We start from the raw sequence: 23986 nt of genomic DNA on the forward strand, positions 1-23986 counted from the left end.
CTGGGTAGGATATACAGCTGGAGTAAGGCTCTGCTCTTCATACCAGTCAGAGTTTCAAGACTTTGGTATCCCATGGCCAGTCAGTAATGACTGGTCTGAAAGAAAAAGTGAGGGGTAGGAATCACTAGTTTAGTTCACAGTAGTCTAGTAGTCTAGTATCAAGCCACTAGACCCTCAGAAATAGCACACAATCCAGTTTCAGGACATCTCTATTTCCTTGACACAGCTACACATTTGGAAACAGGCTACAAAATGAGTTACACCACCAGAACTGAATTATCCATAGTGCTACTTCACTGTTATTCCTGAGTGTTTTATAATTACTCTTCCCTAATGCCAACCTAAAAAAAATGTCGGTGGCTGCTCCACTGACTCAGCTTCCCTCACAGAGGCAAAGCTGAGGAGCAACCATGGAGGAGGGAACAAAGCAAAAAGTCAGCCTTGAGCTATTTTACACAGCAGCCTTTGTCTTGTAATGGAGAAAAGAAATGGAAGCTCTGCCTCAGTCCCTTCTCCCAGTGCTTCCAGAGCCTTTTGGACCTGTGCCACACCTCCTCATGTACTTCTGAAGGACAGAGAACAGAGGGAGGACAAGCAATACCAATGCAGAGGCTAGCCAGTGGCAGAATGCACTCTGACATAATGCTTTTGGTGGCCCCTTCAGATGCACTGATAAATACACAAGTATGTGCTCAGTTTGTCAGGCCTGCAGTGCCTCTTTGTAACTAAGCTATTCCCCATCTGATCTGCTCCCCTCAGGTCACATTCAGGACAAGGAAAATAGCTCTGGACGCAGCAGGTCTATGACCAGTTTACATCAGTGAAAGATCAACCAGAGAGAGAGTCAGGGAAGCACGTATCACCAGGCTGGCTGCTGTGTAAAGCCAAGGAAGCCAGAATTCATTTGGGGCCCTGAGGTCTTTTAGAATTCCCTGTGAGAAGGAATATACAATGAGATGGTACCGTCTTCTACCCCAGGCCAGATATATTTTGTTCCCCACAGTCCTGCTGCAAACTGTAATATTTAGCTTCTCCTTTCTCTGTTTTCCTCAGCAAACTGAGGCTTTGTTCAGGGTCAGTCCTTCTGAAGGGGGACTAAAATTTGAGATCAAGACATGAAAAGCCTGTTAGGAAAGCTGGAACTGTTTGCTTCTCCTCTTCCAATGTGCAGTAGAAGGATGAGATAAAGAGGTAATTTTTACCAGCAATGAAAAAAGCAGTGAAGCATGTGTACGTGCATAGGAAGGGAAACCTGAGGGTTTGTCATCTTTCTGGGTGAGACAGCAGAGGTGTCTGCTGTGTTCCAGGGTACCAGGCTCAGCACATTCGGTTCAAGCCCTCCCATCAATGAATCTTATAAGACCTTCCCAGGCAATAAAACCCTCCTTACGAGGAGGGAGGAATATGTTGCTCGCAAAATGAGTTAGTGTTATCACAAGAGCTTGTCCTGTTCAAACGCAGAAGACCCTTCATCACCACTTCCAAGATTCCTACATCCCACAGTCAACAGCATTTTTAAGTAGAGAGTGAAGGACTTCAAACAATTTGGAAAGTCGGAGAATTTCCATTGAAATCAGTAGAAGACTTAGAAGGATTTCCTAGAATGAAGTTTAACTGTGCAGAAAAGGAAAAGAAAACCCTTCCTCCCCAAAAGTGAATCCAGCTATAAAATAATATATTTGTCATTTAGAAAGAGAGGGAAAACCTGCATCTGGGCTTCTCATATTACCTCTTGACAACTACTTCTTTTGGAAGCATCCAACAGTATGTTTGTGAAGTGCCCCAGGCATTCTTTTTTTCTTAAATGTATGGTAATTTGTGCTTACAAGACTTGTCTGGCCATTGGAGATTCAGGTGTACCCATCTTACAATAGCACCAAACGGACATCAGAAACGCTCTGTTCACAACTCTTCACTGCTTTATTCTATTGTAGAAGGTGTTGTCATGATCCTTTATATGTAATCTGGAGCCCTAACAAGCAAGAATTAAAAGCATTACCAGTAGAGACATAAAATATCCACCTCTCTTTCCCAGCTGTGCTCATATGACCAAAATATTCTGTTCTAATAAACAAGTTAGTGGTGTGTAAATCTTCTTACAAGGCACTGAAGGTGAAAAAAATGTAATTTAGCTGGGCTCATAAAGCTAGACAACAGCTATGTTATAGCAACATTATAATCTCCCCAAAGCATTATGGGATAACATGAAATCATTCTTCTGCAAGAGAAGGATAAATAACACTTTCATTAAAATATCTTCTCCTGTATTGGGCAGGTCAAACCAGTTAATAGTGTTAATGATCCAGATTCAGGAAAAGGCAGTTTAAGAACACCCCAAAGAACAGGTGTGCCACTCAGAATCTTCTATTTTTGTTTTTTTTCATGTAAGTTTCTTTTTTGCTTTTTAAGGCGAGAGCCCTGCACCTTGGCTCCCCCTGCATTTCAATGCAGCCTTGTTGTATGCAAAGTCAAAGTCAGTACCAGAAGTAAGAGAGAATGGGAAAGCTGGTGAGCTCTGCCAGTGTCTGCATAAGCGTGACTACACCGTCCATGGCTCCGGGGCTGGGGTTCGACCGTGAGGTAGCCATTAATGATGCGGATCCGGGGAGGAGGGTTGGTAGCACTGCAAGGCAAGAGAAGAACATCAGTCCAGACCCAGCCCAGAACTGCCCAACGCCTACAAAGGCTGACTAGTCAGCCTCTGTGCCCCGCTTTCAGTCTTCTGGCTTCTGGGAATAGTCTCTCGTGCCGGGTCCAAGCTCACCAAAGGACTGTGTCTTCTAATGGCAGATCACTGCCTTGTGCCTTCTTTACACATGTGGGCAGCTCCCATGCCAGCCCACGTGGACATGGGCAGTGCCCAGCTGAAGTGCCCAGTCTTTAGGGGTAACTGGGAAGAGACTGAGGAGGGTGGAGACAGCACCAAAACACCTGCCCTATATTCAGGTCTACCCAGCCAGCCTGCCCATTGCTCTGATGCAGTCAGATGGGTAAGACAACCATGTTCCTAGCACCTTTCAGCTAAGCAGAAAATACATAACAAGAACAAAACAAGCTTCGTTGCAGAGGAGTGTCACTGTAGCAACACTTGCTGAGCACAGCAGGAGTGAGGCACCTGCTTTCAGCTGAATCCATCTTCCCCCGCCATGCTTCTTTCTGTAAATGCATCTTAGCATGGACCAAACTTATTCCTATACTGCATCTTCCCTTCACAGGTCAGGAATTACAAAGGGTTTACATGACATGCCTGAAGGAGAAGAACCACTTCCAGAAACACATCCTAGAGTCACTGAGGAAAGACCACCACATCTCAGAGTATCTCCCAGTGGCAGTGAGGACTCAGGTGGTGATGAACAAGAACTGAATCAGAACCTACATGATTCTGAACTCTCATGTTGTTTACAGCAACAGGTGATGGAGGAGAGAAATTTGTGCACTCCAGGCTGCTAACACCAACTGTCCTGAATTGGGGGAGCTCCCACACCACTGCAGGTCAAGAGTGAGAAAGGTCAGGTACTACACAGGTGTTGTTCTCTTTGGCAATGGTCTAAAAGCCATGCCTGACCCCACAGCTGTAAGGCTGACATACACTCCAGGGCCCCATGGTGCTGTGCAGAATCGGAAGACAAATCGGACAAAATTAAAAGCAAGTCTACCTGCCAAATACCAAAGCAGAACAATTTCTCCTGTACCCACTCCCCAGCTGCTGTGCACCACTTTTGGCTTATTTTGGCCAGCTGGATTAAGCAAAAACACTTTGGGAAAATGAAGACAATTAGTATCCTTTTTAAAAACACCTACCCTTCCATACTCAAAAGCCCCCACCGAAGGCTTGAACTGTAACGGAGAGAAGTCAGCTGGCAGCACATCAAAGAAATATAGCTGACAGCTGATGCATACAGGAGCAAGAACCAAATTAATTCTGCCAAGCTCACTACAAGACTGTATTAAATCACTGGAGCTGCGCCTTTCACATTTTGAGTCCCACAGGAGGAAAGCTGCAAATGGCCCCATGCATAAGAAACCTGACACCTTTACCTGGCCCTGGGCACCCGTGGAATGCTTATAGCAAGGGCTGAGACACCCCGCGAGACGTGCCCTGCACACAGGTGAGCTCTGGCCCAGAGGGGCTGAATTTCCGTGGGGACACATCGCGGCTGTGCCACGAGGTGGGGCTGTCAGCTCAAGCTACGCCTGCCCGGGCAGCCCGCAGCGGCACAGACAGCCCGCACACGCCTGTCGGGGCAGAGAGGATGGCGACTCCCCCCTGCTCTACACAGACTAAACCCAGAGTACGGGGTCGGGGCTGTGAGCGAGTGGCAGCTGCCACTCTGACACTCGCGGCTTTCCCTCTGCAGTAAGGGCGCAGCAATCGCCCAGGCAGCAATAAGCATCACTTGTCTTCCCAAATAACTGTCATGCAACAGCTCCATCTCCAGACGTTCTCTGCTACTAATAACTCATCCCTAAAAAGAATTTATCACCTAGCACCTCGGTAAACTTCTAGCTCAAAGGGTAACTTAATTAGTAGGGGAAGAAAGGAAACATTACAAAAGAAGAAAAGGAAAGGAGGCATTTGCTGTTTCCATATTTATGTTGTAGTTTCCTAAGCTGTAATTGTTAGCATTTGCTGTTTCCATATTTATGTTGTAGCTTTGTAAATCATTAGCTTTGCTTTTACCTCTCTATTGTGTTGCAGTACTTGCAATCTAGTATGTAGCCCTAATATACCTCCAATTTAGTCACAGTGACACATCCTCCCATCTTCCCTTTTCTTCTGAAGGCACTGATGCTGCAAGTGCATGCCTATCTCACATCAGGGCACCCACTGGCTTCCTTGAGCTTCAGGGGGACAACTGCATGTGAAAAACTGAACACGTCAGTCAGCAGGCAGGGAGAAAGCTTGAGATCATAAAGACTCCAAATCATTCCTTAGCTTTTCAACTAAACAGACTGTCAACAGAAGCTCCATTCATGAACAGCTGGTATGAATTAACATTAATAGAAAGTAAGTGATACACTAAAAGACAAAACCAAATGTGATCAATACAAGGATTTGTTTTACTGGGTAATTTTGGACTGCGTGTAGGTCTGTCATGTCAGTGGGGATGCAAACCTCCATGTGCATTTGTCACCCTTTCTCTCTGAACTACTCGCACTTAGGTTGTAAGGAGGGGCAGAGAGAGGACACAAAAATACTCTAGAAAAGAGAAAAAGGAGCCTGATCTAAAAAGTCTGACAAAGGCTGAATGCTTGAAACAACAGCTGCTGCACCCACTTGCAGCCAGCCTGAGCAATGTATTACTCAAAGCAGTGGTACAGCTGGGACCCAGAGACGTGACAGGAGAGCCACGGGAGAACCCTGATATACTCAATACCTTGAAAAGCAGGAAGAAATATTTTTCAGAGGAAAGAAAAGATGAACGTAGAGGCTTCATTTCAAGAACTGCAGGCTTTTCTCCATCGTCTCAACCTGTTTGGTTATTTACAGTACCACAAAAATAAAATGCTTTCAACCTGAGTATGTCAGAGATACAAACAGAGACAGAAAATACAAAAGAGAGCATATTTGGCTCTGTGTGTTATCTGCCAGGAGGGAAACATTAAGCTACACACACATTCAGGCACAGGCCTAAGTACAGCCAGTGAGACAGAAGCTGGCTTTTTTTGCAGGCTGCTGTAGTTCTTGTAGGTGAGTAAGCTCTTCTGGATGAAAACTAGGAAGTATGTGTGAACCTTTGTCCCATAACACACTCCATTTTCTGTATTAACTCCATCATCCATTAGGTTGTCATCCCCCTTTCCAGATCTCCAGTAATGCCATGGGGCCCACATGCTTTTTAACACTGCGAAGAATATGGAGACTGGAAATACTGCATAAATATTGTCCCAACACAAGGAGCACATATGCCAGATATGACAGTTTCCAAATATGCAGCAGCTCTTGGATAAAGGTCCAAGGCTATGATCTATACCATATAACACCCAGCCTTCTGCGATAAAGAGGACTACCATGTGTTCACAATCCCTCAAGCCCAAATGCAAAATGGTCTAAATGGGCTTCCACTTGTATTATGCCTAATTTTCCACTAACCTAACCACATGGAAGAAACTATTTTGTCACTAAAAGCACAAGCAGCCTTGAGTAAATGCTTCAGCAAGAATTACAGTGAGGGAGAAGGTCAGATCCTGCCCTAAGCATGTGTCTAGCCCCTGCAGAAGTTTGGCATACTGAATTAATCGAAGTTAAAGTCCAGTTTGCATGACAAACCCTCCTCCCTCCCCAGCCATTAACTACCTTTCTTCAAGGCGAATCCAGAGGTCATTAAATTGTCGAAGTCTTTGCTTCTTCTGCTGCTTCTTCTTCTTCTTCTTTTTGTACTTCCTATCTGCCTTCTCCAGGATGTCAAAGCTGTCAGGGAGCAGCAGGTGAGGCAGGAGCTCTTCCTCCTCTTCCTTCCGGGAGTGCAACGGCAGTGGGAGCTCTTGGGACATGACATAGTGGCTATGTGCTGCTGCTGATGATGAAAAAGCTAACAAGGTCTTGGGGTGCTTTCTGCTGGAAGAAGGAGGGAACACAGATAATATTTGAAAATGCTTTGAGGCAGAATCCTGGTACAGATACCATCAACACATACATAAAACAGATGTTTCTTCCTGACATATTGGTTGACTGGTTATTTCTCTGCCTTGTATTCCTGCCCCCTCTTCCTTAAGTTAATATTCTGATCAAAATAGTTCTCTTTAATGAAAAAAGCCTCAGAAAAGAGGTAATCTGGAACTCAGGAAAGAATGCAGTCTGGCTCTTGGAAATAACATCGTGTATCTAGAAAGAGACAAAAAAGGAATCACTCTCAGAGGAGGTCAAACCATACTCCTCAAGTCTGATGTACTGCACAACACAGACCAGACTATTCCTTTCAGCAATTCCTGCCCAGAACCAGCTAACCTAGGGAGCAGGGAGAAGGGGCAGGGACAGGACAACTAAGGCACTCTAGCTGAAGGCACCAGTCCTAGATCAACAACTGGAGAGCTGGAGCTCAGCATTGCTACAGACGCAGCCAGGATGAGGGTCATCCTGTATGGCAAGCCATTTATTTTTATACCTGCAGCCTCAGAACACTATCAACAAGAGACACTTCCTGCAGGTAATTCTTCCAAGGACTGACTGAGCAACCACAGGTAAAGGCACACAGATGCAAATGCACGTCCTTCTTCCCCAAGGCCAGTTCCCTCTCACAGCACAGCAGCTAAGGGAGGAGTCAGGAAGCACCGTAATTACAGCTGTGATTATGTGATGAATATTTTACAATATACATATGCATTCTGAAATCAGGAACAACAGTTAAAGCCCCAAACAAGGCAGCAGGAGCTTGATTGAACTTGTGGCACTATTTATAAACTGTCCTTTGTGCTACTGTGTGGTTGAAGCACCTCTTTTGCCTTCCTTGCTTTGGCGACCCCAAGAAGAAGGAGCCCTCTTGCCTCCTGGGTAGGGGGTAATGGGTACTGACTGGACTGTGTGCAGCACTGCTATGTGGGACAGTAGCTGGATATGGTTCTGCATTTAGGTGCGCTGGACTGGGTTTATTTACACAGAATGCCCTGGTATTTGCTTCTAGGACAAGCCCAGGATAGCAATCAAGTGAAACCCTCCATCCAGCCCCCAGGATTCTGACACATTCATGCCACAGATCTTTCCCTCACCTCAAATGCTCTTCTCCTTCAGAACTCACATTTTTCTTGAAACTAATTTCATATTATTAAATCTGTTTCCAAGTCATCCAGAAATGTTAACACTTTTTCTCAAAGAAAACACTAAAGTGCCAGTTTTTTTAGCTTCTTCAATGTAGCTTTAAAATCAAGACTCCAGGAAAGATGTTCTGTCCAGTAGTCCTAATGAAAGGTTTGAGATGCAGCCAGTGCCAGACTAGTTTAAAAGGCCAGAGGGCTTTAAAAGGCACAAGAGTCACTGGCTGGACAATGAACTCCCATGATGTGGTCAGAGAACTGGGTGCCCAGCTGCCCTGAGTATCATTGATACCTACCTTCCTGATGGGTAAAGATCTAGTCTTCCTTCCCACATTTGTCTGTCCTTAATTTCCTTGCAGCTACATCTTTACAGAGCAGTATCTGATTTTGTTTATTCTCAACTACATATTAAGCTCTCTTTCTTTATCCTTTAAGAAGCTGCTATGGCTATTTTTAGGAATACCTAAGCTAAGAAAGTTCTATGGCAGGAAAAAAAAAAACACCACAAAAATATCAGGCAGGTTGATTATCCCTGTAAACACTGATACACTGGATTGCCTAGCATGACAAGTCTTACAAAATCATTTTGTCTTGTGCTATGTACAGGAGGCTTCTCCATGTCAGACTATCAGCCCGTTGGTGGCAACAGGTGTTGCATTCATGTACTCATGGGGATGAGTCTTGGCTCAGTTTGTTTCACTGCATGTAGAGTTAATGATGTACATCCATGTCAAGAATCATAACAAAACCGTGACCTGCCAGAGTTCCAGAGTCTCATGGTCTGAAAAAGGCAGCAAAAGTGATGCAAAGAGAAAGGTGAAGCAACCAGAGTATGAGAAAAATATCTGTTACTATTTTGTAACACATCTGTGGAGCCCCTGGCAAAGACCAAGACTCTGCACTGTGCCCCTTGCACAAAAGGTGATCACCCTGCTTGACAGCCCCATATCAGAAATGAGGGGGAGGAGGAACAGAGGTGTAAGCAATGAGGAACAGCATGCCTGGCATAGAGGATAAAAGAGAAACAGTACCATAACTAGGATCAAACCCTTTTTTCCATTGTGGTCTTTCAGCAGTGACTAAAAGGAACAGTGGGGATATCTGACAGACACAAGAGCACGTTTGCCAAGAGTCTGGAGAAGGGGGAAACAAGGATTAAAGACCCTAAACTGGTGGTGAGAAGTCCAGGAAGAGGTGAGTCAAGAGCACATGTAATTCTCGGCAGAGTGTGGAAGAAGAAATTATTTGGCATTCTGTAGTTACTGAAACCATGGAAATGGATAAAGGCACTCAGTGAGAGATAAGAAGAGGCAGTAAGGGTATATCCCAAACGACAGCTGCAAGATGAACCAGAACAGCAAGCACCTTGGCTTAAAAATGCAGAAGAGAGCAATCAGTCATGGGGATAGCTTGCAAAGAGGCTGGATGGACTCTGGGCATTCAGATTCCAGGATGAGAGTAATCGGGAAGAATCAAAAATAGCAGTGTAAGAGAAGGAGAGTGTTAAAAGGCAGGGCAGTTAAACACTTAAGAGGGAGGAAGGAGAAGCCTGGAAACCAATCTGGTATGAGACAGCATCCAGATCTGATGAACAAAGTATGCACACGCTAGGGCTGTTAGTTTAAGAGTTAAAAACTCACAGGGGGTGAATATTTTTCATGAAAAAACACAAAACAAAACAAAACAAAAAAAACCAAAACCCCCAAAAATCCCCCAAACTAAACACCAAAAACCCAAATAAAATCCTGTTTCCAAATTGGCTCAAGGAAGAGAAAACCAAACTGCTGGGGAGGAGAGAGGGAGCCTAGCTCACTGGTACAGTTCCAGCTGTCACTACCTCTTCAAGATTGTTTACAAGCCCACCCTCCCAATGGCTGCTCAGCTAGATAAAAGCATGCATTACTTGTTGATGGCTTGTCCAGCTGGAGTGTGTTCTACCTCGTACCCTTCTCTCCTCAAAACATCAATCACTGTGTTGTTGCCCATGAAGTGACCTGCAGTTAAGAGAAAAATGACATCAGACATCCATGACTCAAGGAGCACAGGGAGAGAGAGAGAAGAACAACAAAGTCCTTCCTCATCACAGGAGGCGTGCCACACTCAAGGGAGGCAGTACTTTATCACTCCCCACCAACATGCACCAGAAACACAGGATCTCTAACAAATAACTGCTGAACTTTCCCAAGGTCACTTCAGTTACCACCTTCTGCCTTTCTAAAATGCAGATCTGATTGAAATTACTATGGTCCCGCAGGCTTTTGCATTATCAGGCCACTGTAGATTTCTCAGGGCAGTAAGAGATGAAGTTGGGAGACACTTGGTCAGGAGCAGCACCGAATCTACAACTGGTGGTGGTGGAAATCAGGTCAGAATCTGGCCACAGCACGTACATAATTTTAAAACCCTTTAGCATCATAAAGGCACTATCTGAGATGTTGGTCAAATTCATTAACAATTTTTAAATGAGTAAGAATCATCCAACTGCAAAGAATAGAAAATAGCTCTGAAAGCCAATGACTTAGATCAACGCCTTTCATTCCTTCAGTGTAAGCCACTGGGTACAGAAACTCCATTTCAGTCATGTTGACAAAAGTTTTGGAAGGACTTAGCTAGCTCTGCCCTATGTCTCTAAACCACTTTCACACAGATGTTGTGGCCGCTCAGCCCATAATTTGGCATCATATTGAATAAATGGCTACTCAAAGGGTGCAAGAGTTACTCCTGAAGCACTGTATGCTCTGCACGCTGACTGACTGACTTCCACCATCACTCAATACCTCATCAGACAAGGCTCATGAGAAGCAGATGGACAACAGAGACCTTGCAAAGACCCTCATAGATCTAGCTTTCTTGAAAAGCTTTGTTCATTTAACAGCCTACAGTAATTAGAATTAGGTTGAGCAAATGACCAATTAGAATCCTCCCTTGTTTCAGTAGACATATGCAGTGCTGAAACTGATACGTAACTTTAGAAAAACTGTTTTCTGCTAGTATTCTTCATAAATACATGGCAATAAACACACTAGAATGATTCTATTAGCCAGGAAAAGCAGGGAGATAGAAAGCAAAGTCCAACAGAGGTGAGATTAAGAGGGGATTAAACCCAAGAGATTTATGACTTTTCACTCCAAAATGGATTCAATGAATGGCAGCACAAAATTCCAGTTTCTCATACCGCAAGAGCAAAGGGCTCATGAACTACTAGTTTAAGGCATGACAGTTGGATGGTATCATTTGAGCACAGACATTTATCAAGATGAAATTTCCCCAAGAGCTGAAGAACACAAACAGATCTAGCTCACATGAAACCTTTTAACCAAATACTGCAATCCATACCCGTTGGGTACCATATTTTCTTACCTAATACCTGGATTTTCCCTCAGCTCCTTGGCCTAACTTTTGCCTTTGGAAAGAGTAAAGGCTTGACCATTATGTGTATCTAACCTAATACTGTTGGTATCAGCCCCAGGTGCAGTTAACTGAGAATTTGTTCATGTCAGCAAAAAGACTAGATACAGCAGGGAACCGGAATGACTGTAATTAAACACTGTAATTGAGTAAAATCACCCATTGGAAGGCCAACATTAGGTATATAAGGTGCCAGACCTAGTTGCTATCTCTCACCTTTAACACAGAGGAGAGGTATGTGCAAAAGGAAGGGGAGGGAGGATTTACTCCTCCTTGCTGCCTCCAGACAGCAGAGAAAGGGGTGCTTCTACCCCTTGTAAGTGAGAGTGAGGTGGGACAACTGACGACTTTTAGAGAAACGCCTCTCCATTGATGAGGATGGGACAATGTATATAGCAAGTTCAGACTAGGTATCCATCTCATGTAGGCAATGTTGAATGAGCTGAGCCCCATCCTCAGCAGTGAAAAACAGTGCCAAGGCTCTGAACTCTCATTTTCCTAACCCAAGTCCTTCAGGAGGAAAGGGACAAAACATAAAGATTAGCAATCTATAGGGCAATTTACAGAGTTAAAATAATTTTCCTCATCCCAGTTTAAGAGCTTCAAGAGTGAGCTACCGAATAGCTGCTCACATGACACCATTAAATGCACTACCTCTTGTCGATCTTCAGTCACCCTTGCTTAGAGCAGTCATTTAGACTGGTATGTAAGAAATGACTGTAGCACATGGATGAATCCCATTTCAGTCCATGAATTTCAGGGAATTTCAATAAATTCCCTGAAGCTGGGCCTTAATCTTCTTTTTAATTTGATGGAGTGATAAGAATATCTTTTATATCACAGTCACATGTACAGGCCTTGACAGGGAGCCTTTGCTCATCATTAGTGATACAATGAGTTACGTCTGCGCGTGAAAGAAAAATGGTGTGCTAATATTGTGCTAAAGAGAACAGACAAAAGGAATACATATATGTAAAACAGATGCACATTTAAAACATCTGTAAAACAGATACAAATTTAAAGAGGTATATGATATTAGACTGTCATCAGCCAGGAGCCGCTCAGGCTAGGTACATAAAAGGATTAGGAGATGTCAGTGTTTGCTATCTGAAAGGTGGGCCACACGTGCTTCATGAGACAGAGCTGGTCCAGGGCCCAGAGAACCTACAGGCTCAACCTGAGCTAGGTGCAAAATCAAAAAAAAAGACAGAAGGGTGAGGGTCTGAGGTGCAGGATGCCACCAGGAGCCTCTCTACAGTCAGCACTTCTGCCTTTTTTCTGGGAACTGTCACATAAAGAGCTTGGTGGGATATGAGAGTTCTGACACCAAAAGCAACTGTAAGAAACACGAGAAAGATTCACTCTCCAAGGTTTAAGATCAATAACTATGCTGCAAGGGAGACTTAGCCCAAAGTCACATGACAGAGAATAGGCTTCTTTCACCTGATTTCTATTTTAGACTAACACACTTGAATGCCCCCCAAAAGAAAAGCCCCAGGCCCTGTCCCATTAGAAAGCCTGCTCTTTTCTTTCTGTATGCAGCCCTGCATTATCCTCACACCACTAGGTGAAGAGATGCCTCTGAGAGGTCAATCTACTCTGGCAGGGGGTGCGGGCCATTCTTCTGTGTTCAAGCTCAAAGAGAAACTAAGAAGCTGTTGTGTGCACCAGCTCAGCCATGCACTCTACTGGAGAGTAAATAAGACCCCAGCCTTTAATCTGCACTGAAAGGAGATGGCATGCAGGGACCGCAACAGGCAATGTGCTCAAACAATGCTGTTTGACCAACGTGTGCTTGCAGACTAGTCCACACACTCGGACATACATTGAGTACTCCTGACCTTCCTCAGCAGAAATACCTAATCTCACAGAACAAAGGCTACTACTATTGTCACGAGATCCATGTCTCCTACTTGCAGCTTTTACTGCCTGTGCACGCAGAGGTGTTTTCATCTAGGTAAATGTGCTAGAGCTGTGGGTTTCAGCAGAGGCTCCTGAACCCAAATTTGAGCCACCACAAGGCTGAAAATTTCTTCATCTAGTGAAATGAACAAGGAAATACTGTACAACAGAAGTTCTGTTTCTGTTCCCAAATTTTTATTTTTCATACGAAGCAAGACTGTAAGACTGAAGAAAACTATGTTCCTCTTGAATTTTAAAAAAATTCAATGATTCCAAGCTGATACACAAATTTCCTTGACATAGAGTCTTGTAAAAGGAAACCCCCAAGCCCATGTAATTCTTTATGTCTGCTGTGTTTTCCCATCTGCCCCAGAAACACACCAGGACCTCACCATCTACAAATATCCCAAGACAATGAATCATTTGGCTTACATGTAAAGAAACTTAACTGTTTGTTGGGAAACCTGATCTGGACTGCTGACCTCCAAGAAGTGGTGGAAAGAACCACAGGTCATAACAGTGCCACCAGAAAATGGCATAAACGATGGTAGCCACTGGGGATATCATAAAAACAGAATACTTATCTCTGACTGGACTGGGACTGTTCAGATGGGCTTTTGGTGCCTGCGACTCTGTGGGTCACTGAAACAAATATTTTCAAGAATGTTTTTGAGGTACAGACCTTACAATTATTTAGAAACTTCCTGGGAACGATCATCTGGAAACTTCCTTGGCAACGATCATCTGCTATCATTCTTCTTAGACTCCTTCCAAGAGTTATATAGATAAATTCATAAAACATGCCCCAGAAGGGTGAACAGGACACCTGTAGGTGACTGGATTATAGTCACTGGCCTGTATAAAAGGTATGACATAAGGCTGATGCTACCCACAAACAAAAAAAGAGAAACTTCAGCAAAAATTAGCACTTAACTGTGAGGCAACAAAGGATAGCTCATCCCTCTCTATGTGCCTCCCTGGCAGGGATCTTCTTCGACCCTTTCAGTAATCAAAGTGTCCTCCAATATCAGTCTGTGAGTTAATAAACCCGTGAAGAAGGGTTCAAAACTGCCAGTGCTCCCTCAAAGGATGCAAACAGAAGCAAAGGAGAATTCCTGATGACCTGTAGAGCAGGGGCATGCATGGCCCAAGTCAGTCCCACAGGTATCCGCAGTGAAAAGCTCAAATTTCAGTGTGTGGCCAATGATCTAGAGAATGCAGAGTATTTCATTGGATGGAAGCCAAACTGCATAACAGACATCGTACTCCTCCTACAGGTCCAGATCACTTTAGCATTCAACAGCCCATGAGACAAAAGTGATCCTTATTGGACCCTTAGTAGTGGACAGAGTGATCCTTATTGACATCAGGTACCTGACAAAGCTAAAATGAGTTCCCAGAAGACACAGCTCTTAGGACACAATGACTAAGAATGGAGGCGTGGAAGGTACTCACGTGGTACCCCCACCCACAGTGTCCCTACAAGCAAGAACCCTTGCAGAGGAATTTTCTTCATCCCACTCCATGGTCTGTTATTCCCCAAAAGGAGCTGAAGTCAGGGAAATAGAAGCAAACCTGTGGAAAGAACACTACGCTCCTCCCTATCCCTAAATCTCTACTTAGTTTAACCTTTTGGCACAAGGACAAGCTCATGCTCTGTGAGTGACAGGCCAAGTCCATTTTTCACACATATCACAAAATGACCTAGTACTACAGGGGAGCAGAGCGAAGTGAGCAGAGAAAGACAACCCCTAACCATGTCTCACTGGCAGAGCTCAGCAAGCCATATTGGAGGCAGTCATACCACAGCAAGCCCAGACAGCGCCCTCGGATTTGTGTAACCATGTTACTACCAAACTTCATTTGCAAAAGTTCCTGTGCAAAACTTCCTATATGGGCTGGTAACGCCAGCAGTGGCATACATTCCCAGCTAAGCACCCCTGAAGAAACCTGTACTTGGTGCTAACAAATCCAGGGGCAACTGTTGTGACTTTCCCTCACACATACACATGGTTATACTTTTAAAGTACCTATTTAACATGATTCAAAGCAAAACACGGAAAGTGGGTGATGTGACCAACTAAGTTACAGATTAGTTTCCTTTAGATGCATGCTTTCTATACACAGCGTTCAAGAGGAAGACACTGCTTTCAAGCATGAACACTGTGCACTCAGGTGAGCTGAGCTCGCTCTTCACTTCTCCCAGAATCAGAGGGAGGAAGTCCTGTGCTCTTATACTACATAATCCAAACAGCTTTTGGAAAACAGCGGTCATTGATAAAGTAACTGGGATTCCCGATTTGCCCTCTAAGTTAAAACAGTTTCTCAGGCAGAAACCATGCAACACTAGATCTAATAAAATCTTCTTGCTTCTAACAGTATTTCCCAGCCAGGAAAAGCTCAGGTACACAAACTGAAGGACCAAGAGCATGGTACTCTCACAAATTTAATGCTGCCAAGAAAAGGAAATGTCAAAAATTGAAGGGGATGGGGACAGCCAACTTACAGATTCCCTGAATTCATATTAAGTGTAGGATTATAAGGATGTTGTATTACAATACTTCTGCATGCATGTAGGTGAAATCTCCGGCAAGCAGCCCTCCCATGCCCTCCAATATTTTTGAGACTGCGGACTTCCAAACATACTCCTTCCTGTGATTAACTGTAAGATGAAATATCACTCCATAAACATTAAACTTAAGATTTTACTCCACTGAGGCCAGGACAAGTGTTTGTTTTCAAAAAACATGATTTCTTTCAAGTCTCTTTTTTAGTATAAAGTCTTAGTGGATCATACTTCATCACTCTCAAACCGAAGGGGAAAATTTCATTGGCAGAACTGTGGAACAGTGGCATTCTCTATGCCCAAGAAAATATTTTCACTAGACATGGAGAGAATCGAAGAAAGTGCCTCAGACCTGCATTCGCTCAGGAGGAAACAAAAAAGTACCTTTCATTTCTTTTGAACTGATGTGCTCTGCTAACTCACCTATATGGAATTACTAGGATTCATTTATCCACATCTGTTTATAACTGAATCATGTACACATGAAATCCTTCTCAAAATAGTTGATGATGAAGGTCTTGCACAACATGGGAAAAATTGCCTAATACCATGGAAAAGAACCATATGAAGTTACCATTTGCATGAGCCAAAACGAAGGCATTTTTCTTGTGAAAGACAAGACAACACTCCTATCTACCAGGTTCTGTCAAAAACTAGGTCTCTTAAATGGATGACCTGAGTATTTTTGGTCCCAGGCCTTTCTATGTTTACCTTTGGGCAAAGTGAAACCTCCTGAGAACTACACAAATTGAAGCTAGAAAAGGTTTTCCACCGATTATAAGGCCAAATTTATAGCAAAGTTAACATAAGGAAAAAGTTTACAACCTCATATCGCTTATTTTGTAAAACCTGAGTTAAAAGAAACAGCTTCTTTTTAGGTAGCCTTAGCCACTGGAGCTCCACCTCCACTGGCATTTACTGAGAGTTTTCGATTGATGAAGCCCTAGCCTGATTAGGCAAGGAAACTGTCACGTAGGTGACTATACTAGCAGCCTATGTTACATTACCAGTAAGGGAAGGAAATACCCGTGCTATTTCGTCTGAGCTGCAGTATTCACAGCCACCTCTGCCATTGGATCTGCTCCCATTCCACATCACTGCTTCCTTTCCAGAAAAAAAAAGGGTATTAAGGACTTGAAATTCCACTAGTTTAAAACATACATTACAAGATAAAAGTATTGCTACTGTAGCTGCCCAATAAAGGTAGCAATGGGTAAACCCCAGCACTGATTAGAAGCTGATGGTCACCAGACTGTCAGTACCTGAGCAGAAACAGCACACAGTTGTTTGACCTAGCTGATTTTGATAGTTGCACTAATATATTGGAAGAGAGGTTTCTGCCTCTAATGCAGAAATGCTCATTTCATGTGTCAGAGATGTCAGGAAGAGTGCCCTTTATGTGAACCCTGGGGCTTTGCATGTGGGTCCTGCCTCCACACAACCTGCCTCCACATAATGTTGTCTATCCCCTTCGGGGATTGTTGTTCTAATAAACCCCATCATTAGCATTCTGCAGACTCAAAGGGGCTACTGAGCAAAACAGTCTCAAAGCTGCCGAGTTGTATCTCGCATTCTCAGATTACAGAGGTACAGGCACACCTTCAGGGACTCAGCCTTTTCTCCCACCCAAAGAAGCTAAAATGAAGCTGCATTCCAGAGACAGAAGAAGCAAGGAGGCAATCAGCAAGCCCCTTGTGCCAAGGAAGAATTGATGCGGCCCCACACGACACATTTAATCTGTTTTATCATTATGTTATCTTCCTACATCTCCCCCCTCATTTTTGTCCTCTTCCAGGATCTGCCAAGATTCACCTTCTTGTGGAATTTTCATTAACTTACTCATTACACATTTCAAATCCTTTATATAAGGCATAGATAAATTTACATTCCCTGTGCACACCCACATTTCCAGTCCCAAATGTGCTGATGGCAGGTTCAAAGTTTCCATGCTGGCTTCTGAATTCCCACTGGATTTCAAGGGCAAATTGATATCCTATTTACCTGGGCAACTTTCCTATTTCCATGGCAGGTTTTTGTTTGCTTTTGTTTTACAGGTATAAACACCTACACAGATGGACAGAGACATTCTGGGCTTAAACAACATTGATTATCTTTACAAACACTGGTGACAGATCCCTTCTCCAATCTTTTCTTTTCCAGAGACAATAAACCTTGTTCCTCGTGCATAATTTCCCATCCAAAAATGCCAGATTGAACAGCAAATTTCAAGAAGTAATAGCAAACAGCTCTACATGAAAACAGCACTTCCTAGCACACCATTCAGGAAAGACACTCAGCACAATTCCAGTTTCCCCTTGAAATCTGTTCTTATTTTTCCCACTTTTTATGATGTAAGGGGAAAGGAGAAAGTCATCTGACATGCCTGTGAATCCAATACACTTGACACCTAAGGCTGGTGCATAACTGACCAGTCCCCCACATTCCAAGGACTGCCTCAAAACCTAGAGAAGTTGGAGGAAGCCATTTAGGGGGCTATGGCAGACTCTGCAGTAACTGTAGGTGGTAGCATGTTCTCTCTTTTCCTTGTCCAGGTGGCTAAGATGACACATTACACACCCATCTTCAGCTCAGACAAGGTCAATTAAGCTTCTACAATGATGTCCAAATCCTTCTTCTGCATGTTGTTGGATCACACGTCAACCATCTAAGAGTTCATTTTAGTTTAGCGAGTATCAATTCACTCAGCTGCTGGGAGGCAAATAACTAAGATCTGGAGCTCTTAGCTGGATTGCTGATTTGGATATTGGTTCTTCATTCTGCTCATAACAGAGCCAGTCCCTGGAGGTTTGAATCCATACAGTCTGAGTAATGCAAAATAAACACATTATTTCCTTTATTAATTAGAAGAAATGGTTGCTGAAGAAGTTTCCAATGTCCTTTTCTTAGCGTTAATGGTGGGTTGCCAACATCCATTATACTTTAAAGCCTCAGAATGATGCTTTTTTCTGAAGCAGTAAAGAAAAAAGAGCTGAGAGGAAAATTAATTTGCCAGTGTTTACAAGATTAAGATGACCAACTTCTGAAGTTGTCACATCAGCCAGTGTCTCTCAGTGAATTCAGTCATTTACTCCACAGGGATATAAGGCATCTTAGATCCCTCTGCACTTCTTATTCATAAGATGGCATTTCTGGAGTTTCTCAGCTGTTCAAAGAGGCAGGAGAGACTGGAGGGAATTTAAACTTGGGTCTTAAATACCCTAGCTTCACCTGAGGCACTGGCTGTCATAATAAAGTCAGGATCTCATGTCACTAAGTACGCTTCCTTCTGCATAAAAAATAACCCCCTTTTTTTCTTTAATTGTTTAGCCCCTTCAACAGAAACGGTAAGTAAACTGAAGCAGAGAAGCCACACGCATCCTGGAATAAAAGTGACCATGCAGAAGGAAAGCCCATTTAGAGTTGAATCTGATGAGAAACATCAAGGGAAACAAGGAATGCTTCTACTGATACCTCAGCAGTAAAATGTAGACTAGTGCTGATGCAGGCAGAAGACCTGATGACAAAGAATATGGAAAAGGCCAAGGTACTCGTGCCATTGTCACTTTCTTTACTGGTAAAATCAGCCTTCAGAAATCTCAGGTTCCTATGACTACAGGGAAAGTCCAGGGCAAAGAATGTTCACCCTGGGTGGAGAAGGATCACATTAAGGAACATTCAAACAGACCAGACATGTACGAATTCCGATAGAATACATCCAGAGGAAATGCAGGATCTTGCCAGTGTCACTGCGAGGCCACTCTTGATTATCTTTAAAAGGTTATGACAACTGGGGAAAGTCCCTGAGGACTGGCAGAAAGCAAGTATCATTCCTACGTTCAAGAAGGACAAGAAGAAGGATCTGGGGGACTACAAACTGGTCAGCCACATCTCTATTCCTGGGGAAGGTGATGGAGCAAATTATCCTGAAAACCATTTCCAAATGTCTTGGGGATAAACAGATGATTGGAAGTGGTCAGTATGGATTTATGATGAGGGAATCTTGGCTCATGAAGCTCAGCAAACCAACTCCTGCACCTGGGCAGGAATAGTTCCAGGCATCACTATAGGCTAGGCACCAACTGGCTGAGGAGCAACTTGCAGAAAAGGGTGTGGTGTCATCAGGTTGACCTTGAGCCAGCAACATGCCCCTGTGGCAAAGGCAGCCAACAGCCTCCTGGGCTGCATTAAGAGGAGCAATGTCAGCACACTGAGGGAGGTGATCCTTCCCTGCTCCTCAGCCCTGGTGACATACATTTGGGTTCAGTGTCTACCTCTGAGCTCCCCAGTTCAGAAGAGATGTGGACATACTGGACACAGAATTTAGACAAAATCCTTACTGAACAAAGTGGAATCCGCTGGTGTTACCATCTCTCTCTTCCCATACTTTTCTCTAATTCCTTCAAACAGACTCATTTTGGCTTGAAGCTTTACATGTTTTTTTCAAAAGCTTGAAGCTTTTACATGATAACCAGATTACTGGACGAGGGAAAGGCTGTTGATATTGTATACCTGGACTTTCGAAAAGCATTCGATACTGTCCCCCATACAATTCTCGTGGAAAAACTGGCTTCACACGGCCTGGATGAGCATACGATCTGCTGGGTCAAGCAATGGCTGACTGGAAGGTCCCAAAGAGTGGTGCTCAATGGATTTAAATCCAGCTGGCGGCCGGTCACAAGTGGTGTGCCTCAGGGCTCAGTGTTAGGACCACTTCTGTTTAATGTCTTTATTGATGATCTCGACAAGGACATAGGGTGTATCATCAGCAAGTTCGCAGATGACACCAAGTTAAGCAGGAGTGTTGATTCCCAGGAAGATAGGGAAGCTCTACAGAGAGACCTAGATAGATTGGATCATTGGGCCAAAATCAATGGTATGAGTTTCAACAAGGGCAAGTGCCAGCTTCTGCACTTGGGCCACAATAACCCCAAGCAGCGCTACAGGCTTGGGGAAGTGTGGCTGGAAAGCTGCCTGGAAGAAAGAGACCTGGGGGTTCTAACTGACAAGTGGCTGAATATGAGCCGGCAGTGTGCCCAGGTGGCCAAGAAAGCCAACGGCATCCTGGCTTGTATTAGAAATAGTGTGACCAGCAGAAGTAGGGAGGTGATTGTGCCCCTGTACTCAGCACTGGTGAGGCCACACCTCGAGTATTGTGTCCAGTTTTGGGCACCTCAATACAAGAGAGATATCGAGGTGCTGGAGCGAGTGCAGAGGAGGGCAACGAAGCTGGTGAAGGGCCTGGAAAACAAATCCTATGAAGAGCAGTTGAAGGAGCTGGGACTGTTTAGTATGAGGAAGAGGAGGCTGAGGGGAGACCTCATCACTCTCTACAACTACTTGAAAGGATACTGTAGAGAGGTTGGTGCTGGTCTCTTCGCACAGGTAACTAATGACAGAACGAGAGAGAATGGCTTCAAGCTCCAACAGGGTAGGTTTAGACTGAACATTAGGAAAGAATTTTTCACAGAAAGAGTGGTCGGGCATTGGAATAGGCTGCCCAGGGAGGTGGTTGAGTCACCATCCCTGGATGTGTTTAAGAGACGTTTAGATGTGGTGTTGGGGGATATGATATAGGGGAGAACTTTGTAGTGTAGGGTAGATGGTTGGACTCGATGATCCCAAGGGTCTTTTCCAACCTGGACGATTCTATGATTCTATGTTTGCACTTTGACCAGAAGCAAAGCTTTTTGGATAGTTTCAGCAAAATCTGTTATTTTTGAGCTCTCCACTTTTGTGCAAGCTTAAATTACTTCCAAACAAAAATAGTTCCAGAAATGAGCTCTGACTGTGAAACATTTTCAACAGAATGTAGGGGGAGTTTATCTGATCTGTTAAAATGTACTAAAAGCATAAAATATGGTGAACCTAATGATCAAATCTATTACCATCCAAATTAGCATATGTAATTCCATGTAAGAAATCAACATCTATAGCCATGCAGCTGTATTAAGACCTGGAAAGAGATAGGAGCTTTTTTTGCGCAATGTCTTACACATCTCTAAACCACATCAATCCACTTGGAATATAAAATAAACCATCGATCTTTTCCAATTTTCCCCCATTTACATTAAAAACACAAAGAGTAGTTTAAATAACAAGAGAGGGCATTTGTAATACCACAGTCACCTACAAACATGACCCTGTTTGGGCTTAATTGATGATGAAAGTGTTGTTTCAATGGTGTTTGGGAAAAAAATTGAATTTTCCTTACAAAAAGCGTACCCCTTAAAAAAAAAAAAAATCACAGGGTCAAAAAGTCTGGAAAGAAACAAGTAAAAGGCTCCTCCTCCTTCTAAACTGGAGACCCTTCAATATCCTACTACCATTTTAACACAACCGTGTCCTGCAGTTTATCAGCCACTGCTGGGAGATACTTTTTTCACTGGTGGCCAGAAGATGGAAAACTACAATACAGTCCCATGTTAAAGCCTTTCTTTTCCTCCTCTTCTTCTACAGCTCATTCTAACCTGTCTTGTGCAAGCACTTTCCTGGAACCCTTTTCCAGTAATTAACAACAGTACAATACTCAAGCAGTGCTCAAAACTGAATACAAGACATTTGTTCATTTTCACTGCTTGCTGGCATAAAAATAAATCCTCCACATAATTATCACATACAGCAATCTGGATAAGCAACAGGCCAAATTAGCTTGATGGAAAACAATAAAAGCCTGCACTCATAGTTGTAATTTGCACTCAGAAAACCTCAGAACTGTGTAGACATGGATCTCTCTTCTGCATTATATCCTGTGATGTTACTTCTCATTTAAACAATTAATATGAAACAAATTTAAAAAACAAAACAAAAAAAAACCCACTATGCAGTCAAACAAGGGGATAATAAGGAATTGTGCTTTTAAAAGTGTGGGGCTGGCACTGTCCTTTGAGCAGAGCTATTTGGAAAAGCAGAGAAGATTGGAGGCTGGACTGGTATCAAAGCCAGAGTGTAATTTGAGACAATTTCGAAGTCCATCTAGAGTCCCCAGAGAAGACAGGGAACCTGTCTGGATTCAAAAGTATGATGGAGAAGCATGAGAAGAACATGCCTGGTTGTAGAGATCAAGCCACGTGCACATAAGCCAAGGCCCCAAGCAGTGCTGCAGTATAGCAGTGTCGAATCATAACTCTGCTCTACGGGAAGAGGCAATCTGGGGGGCAAAGAAGGGGGCTACTGGGAAAAGGAAAATAAGAGGAAGGAGAAAAGCAAAAATCTAGAAAGCCTGGGAAGGGTTTTATGGCTGTCATGAAGGTCAGTTTGGGAAGGACAGGGATCTGTCCTCCTGCTGCACTGCTTCTGAGCTCTGGGGCAGAGCTGTGCACGCTCATGACAATGAAGACAGTTTGGGGCAGAAGAGTGGGAAGAAAATGAAGTTGATGGGAGGAGAGAAAAATGACAGAAAAGCATCTTAAAGACATGTGATTTGTCCAACGCAGCACTGGGAAGCAAGGTATGTGTGCAAGGAGGAGAAAAAGCTCTTTTCTTTCGAAGGATTCTGCTCATGGGACAGGGCAGACTCAGAGTGACACTTGCATCCACATCCGTCCATTTGCATGGGCTGCTCATCGCTCAGTTGTGGCGCTGTTACTGTGGCCCCAACATCTGTGACTAGCCTTCTGACAGGAGACTAGATACCTGCAACTGGCATTCAGGGTTGACATACACACTGGTCAGGAACATCAGTCCAGCAGGGACACTTGTGATCAGAACGTCAGCAGTGCAGTACAGCAAAGTCCTCATCTTAGCTTACAGACAGACATGACCAAAATCTACATAACCTATGCCTGCTGCACTGTCCGTTGTGAAAGGGAGTTGCGCATCTTTCACAACGTATCATCTTTCTTGATACTGCAAGAAAATAGCACGTTACGATCTTCATGCATGCCTGAACAGACATTATCAGCCACCTTTCATAATCTCCCTCCCCTCATACAGAGGACCCTTGTTGGTATAACTTTGTAACTACAACTCCCTGCTGCAAGTGAGGAGATTCTCACAGACTTTGAATACCAATGCTTTTAGAGTGTTTAAGTAAATATTTTCCTTGCCTTGCCTAGGTCTTTCATCCTCACTAAAGCAGTAGCCACCGAGACTGGAAAATGTCACATGGATCCTGACACTTGTTTCAGTTCTCTTCCTTTCCCAAGGCCTACACGGTTCATGGTGAAGAGGATGCGATACTTCTCTGTGAATTAGCACCTGTCTTTTCAAACACCGATCCTCACTTCTTCCTTTCCCTGAGCTAGAGCAAAGGCAAACCAATCTTCTTTACACACTCCACCCAGCCCTTGTCTGAAGTGTGGGTGTTAACCTCACTGAGTTGGATGTGCTGCTAGATGTGCCTATAGATTCCTGCTGGCT

The 23986-nt window shown here is 43.8% G+C and overlaps 1 protein-coding gene across 2 annotated transcripts in view; it reads right to left on the reverse strand.

The window, feature by feature from the left end:
- Positions 1-2442: 2442 nt before the first annotated feature.
- Positions 2443-23986, reverse strand: part of TRABD2A (TraB domain containing 2A) — a 76640-nt gene continuing 55096 nt past the window's right edge. The window contains exons 5-7 of one of the 2 annotated variants that reach the window (XM_074166596.1): positions 9656-9746; positions 6299-6556; positions 2443-2623 (exon numbers count right to left, since the gene is read on the reverse strand). In XM_074166596.1, the coding sequence (XP_074022697.1) occupies positions 2443-2623; positions 6299-6556; positions 9656-9746 (530 nt within the window). Of the gene's footprint in view, positions 2624-6298; positions 6560-9655; positions 9747-23986 lie in introns of both variants that reach the window. The other variant, XM_074166594.1, reaches the window with a different exon arrangement.

The sequence above is a fragment of the Numenius arquata genome, chromosome Z, assembly GCF_964106895.1.
Source record: "Numenius arquata chromosome Z, bNumArq3.hap1.1, whole genome shotgun sequence".
NCBI classification, from domain to species: domain Eukaryota; kingdom Metazoa; phylum Chordata; class Aves; order Charadriiformes; family Scolopacidae; genus Numenius; species Numenius arquata.